General features: G+C 43.7%; 1 protein-coding gene across 1 annotated transcript in view; it reads right to left on the bottom strand.

The window, feature by feature from the left end:
- Positions 1-1450, bottom strand: part of hirip3 (HIRA interacting protein 3) — a 7420-nt gene extending 5970 nt beyond the window's left edge. The window contains exons 1-3 of the mRNA XM_048621125.1: positions 1440-1450; positions 733-853; positions 340-460 (exon numbers count right to left, since the gene is read on the bottom strand). Of these exons, the coding sequence (XP_048477082.1) occupies positions 340-460; positions 733-853; positions 1440-1450 (253 nt within the window). The remainder of the gene's footprint in view (positions 1-339; positions 461-732; positions 854-1439) is intronic.
- Between the last annotated feature and the right edge of the window lie 2434 nt (positions 1451-3884).

The raw sequence follows: 3884 nt of genomic DNA, 5'->3' as shown, positions 1-3884 counted from the left end.
GGAACAGACATAGAGAGAGACACATGCAGTGAGAGGGACAAAGACGAGTGGAGGGAGACAGAGTGAAAGGAAGGAGAAGGAGTGGGGGAGGAACCAAGGGCCTGTTTGTGCTGTACGGTCCTACGAGTCGGGAAATGAAGAGGTGACAGAAGGAGGCAGAGAAATAGAGAAATGAAGAAGGGAAGCCAACAGAGGGTGGAAGTGAGGACGGGGGCAGGGTGTCCGAGAGTCAAGGAGGTAAAGAGACAGAGAGAGTTGGGGGGGTGGTGTCAACAGGAAAAGGCGGTTGAGCAGAGGTGGGACAGTCAGCTCGCGTCCTTTTGCCTAGCTGTGGGCTACCGTTCGTCTGGTCATCTTCGCCAGTTGGATGTGGTGCGCTGTTCCTGCGTCTCTGCTTCCTCAACAACTCTGCTGTCAAACTCAGAGGCACATCATCGTCGCTGGACTCATCCTCCTGGGACTAAGGCAGATAAAGGGGAAAATAAACTCAACACAGCCAGACTCCAGAAATAAATGCTGAGCCGCTGAGGGAGCGCCGCACTGTCGGAGGGTCAGCGCTGAGGGAGCACCGCACTGTCGGAGGGTCAGCGCCGAGGGAGCGGGCACTGTCGGAGGGTCAGCGCCGAGGGAGCGCCGCACTGTCGGAGGGTCAGCGCCGAGGGAGCGCCGCACTGTCGGAGGGTCAGCGCTGAGGGAGCGCCCGTTGTCAGTGGAGTGAGTGTCCTCACCAACCTCATTTTCAAGCAATGCTTTTTCGACCGCTCTCTTTAGCTGTAGCTTCTCTTCCTTAGTGAGGGAATCTTTATTGATGTGTTTCCTGAACTTCTCCTTCACAATCGAGTGGGTCAGGTCACTGGTGGAACAAAGGAAGACGTGTTGGTCATTAAAACCCCGGGTCCCCTTTGTTTGCTCTTACCCCGTGGATACCTGCAAATTGTGCCCCTTGACCATTTCCCCAAATCTTCATCCCCTCCAACTCCCAACCTGTGTCCACACCTGACCCCCCCCAAACCTTCCTCCCTCACCACACACACACATTCACGCACACTCTCTCTCACACACACACACACTCACACGCGCGCGCACACATATTCACGCACACACACGCGTGCACACACACACACACACACACACTCTCTTGCGCGCGTGCACACAGCCCCACCCCCACTCCAGCCCCACTCCCCACTGCAAGGTCGGAGGGAGTGGGTGAAGATGTTGTGCCGAACATGACACCAAATTAAACTAATCCCTTCTGCCTGCCCTTGGTCAACACCTCTCCATTCCTTCCGTATCTATGTGTTTATCTAAAAGCCCCTTAAATGACCCCTATCATATCTGCCTCCACCACCGCCCCCTGGCAGCGCATTCTACGCTCCTACCACCCTCTGTGCATAAAAAACTTGCCCATCACATCTCCTTTGAACTCCCCACCCCCTCACCTTAAACGCATGCCCCCATAATATTAGACATTTCAACTCTGGGGGAGAAAGATTCTGACCATCAACCCTATCCGTGCATCTCATAATTTTATAGTCTTCTACCAAGTCTTCCCTCAGCCTCCGCTGCTCCAGAGAAAACAACCCGAGTTTTTCTAGAGACAACGCAGTGTGGAGCTGGAGGAACACAGCAAGCCAGGCAGCATCAGAGGAGCAGGAAAGTTGACATTTCGGGTAGGGCGGGTCCCTGATGCTGCCCCTCCGATGCTGCCTGGCCTGCTGTGTTACTCCAGCTCCACACTGTGTTGTCTCTGACTCCAGCGTCTGCAGTTCTTGCTATCTCCACGTTTTTCCAGCCTCTCCTTACAGCTCATACCTTCTAATCCAGGCAGGATCCTGGTAAACCTCTTCTGCACCCTCCCCAAAACCTCCACATCCTTCCTGTAAGATGGTGACCAGAACTGAACGCAATACTCTTAAGTGTGGCCTAACCAAAGTATTATAAAGCTGCAACATGACAATCCTGACTCTTGTACTCAATGCCCCGACCAATAAAGGCAAGCATTGCTATACACTGCGTTTACCACCCTATCTACTTGTGTCGTTACGTTCAGGGGGCTAGGGACTTTAACCACAAGATCAAGTTTACAGAAACAAAAAAAAAGTTGCTGGAAAAGCTCAGCAGGTCTGGCAGCATCTGTGAAGGAGAAAACAGAGTTAACGTTTCGGGTCCAATGACCCTTCCTCAGAACTGATTAAGTTTACAGATTTGTTTTTGTCAGCAGTTCGCTACAGGAAATGAACCGGACAAAAGCTAAGCACTTCATTACTAAAAAATTGACATTTATGACAATATTTAGTGAATGTTTAAGAATGATTTACAACAACAATCAATACTGACATCTAATTATTATATTTAACAACTTCAAACAGAAATATTTAACGACAATTAATGAGCTATGACAAATAATGCTTACATTTTAACATTCAATATTATTTACTTATGTTTAATATCAATGGCATATAATAATGTTTTCTTATAGAACATACACAACATAATTTTAACATCAGATCATAAAGGTATTTAATTATTTTTAACAATATACAACAACAATGGGGTTTAATCATATTTACTGACTTGCAATAACAACATTATTTAAAAATATTAACTGACATACAGAACAAAATACAGTAATGATCGTATTTAATTTTAACATCCATGTTTACCATTATACAATAACCATGGTGTTTAATGACAGAATAAAGCACTGTAACGATAATACTTACCAAATATACAATAACCCTGTCATTTAATTAGAGAATATATAATTATACAGACAATATTGGCTGATTTATGATAACTACAGTATTCGATGATGGAATATCTAATTATAACGATAACACTTACGAATACACAATGTCGATGGCTGTTAACAATGGAATATTTAATTACAACGATAATATTTACCGATATATGACAACAGCAATATTTAACGACAGAAAACGTAATTACAACGACAATATTCAGTGATATACAATAACGATAGCACTTAATGATAGGCGGCACGGTGGTTCAGTGGTTAGCACTGCAGCCTCACAGCGCCAGGGACCCAGGTTCGATTCCAGCCTCGGGCGACTGTCTGTGCGGAGTTTGCACATTCTCCCCGTGTCTGCGTGGGTTTCTTCCGGGTGCTCCGGTTTCCTCCCACAGTCCAAAGATGTGCAGGCTAGGTGGATTGGCCGTGCTAAATTGCCGGTAATGTTCAGGGGTGTGTGGGTTATAGGGGGATGGGTCTGGGTGGGATGCTGCAAGGGTCGGTGTGGACTTGTTGGGCCGAAGGGCCTGTTTCCACACTGTAGGGATTCTAGTCTATATAATTACAACAAACTATTCGCCAATATACAATTATAATAATAGTATATACTTCATACAATAACATCAATATTTAATGATTGAATATATAACTACAACTATAATATTTACTAATATACAAAAACGATGGCATTTAATGACTCAATATATAATTATCGCGATATTATTCACCACTATGCGATGTTGATGGTATTTAGTGACAGAATATAGAATTATACCAACATTTACTGAGATACGAAAACGATGGTATGTAATAATGAAATATATAGTTATAAGGATTATATTCACGAATATGAGATGGCAACTGTACTCAACGACAAAATACTTAATTATATCCATAATATTTAGCTATATATGATAAGTGGTATTTAATGAGGAAATAAATAATTATATCTGCGATTTTTACCGATATGCAATAATGGTGATATTTAACGAGCGAACATATAATTATATCCGTGATTTTTACCGATATGCGATAACGGTGATATTTAATTAAAGAATATGTAATTATATCCGTGATTTTTACCAATATGCGATAACGGTGATATTTAATTAAAGAATATGTAATTATATCC

This window comes from Rhincodon typus, unplaced genomic scaffold (genome assembly GCF_021869965.1).
Source record: "Rhincodon typus isolate 14 unplaced genomic scaffold, sRhiTyp1.1 hic_rhity00000062, whole genome shotgun sequence".
Taxonomy (NCBI): Eukaryota; Metazoa; Chordata; class Chondrichthyes; order Orectolobiformes; family Rhincodontidae; genus Rhincodon; species Rhincodon typus.
Note: the sequence above shows the minus strand (reverse complement) of the source record. Positions and strands in the feature narration are given on the sequence as shown.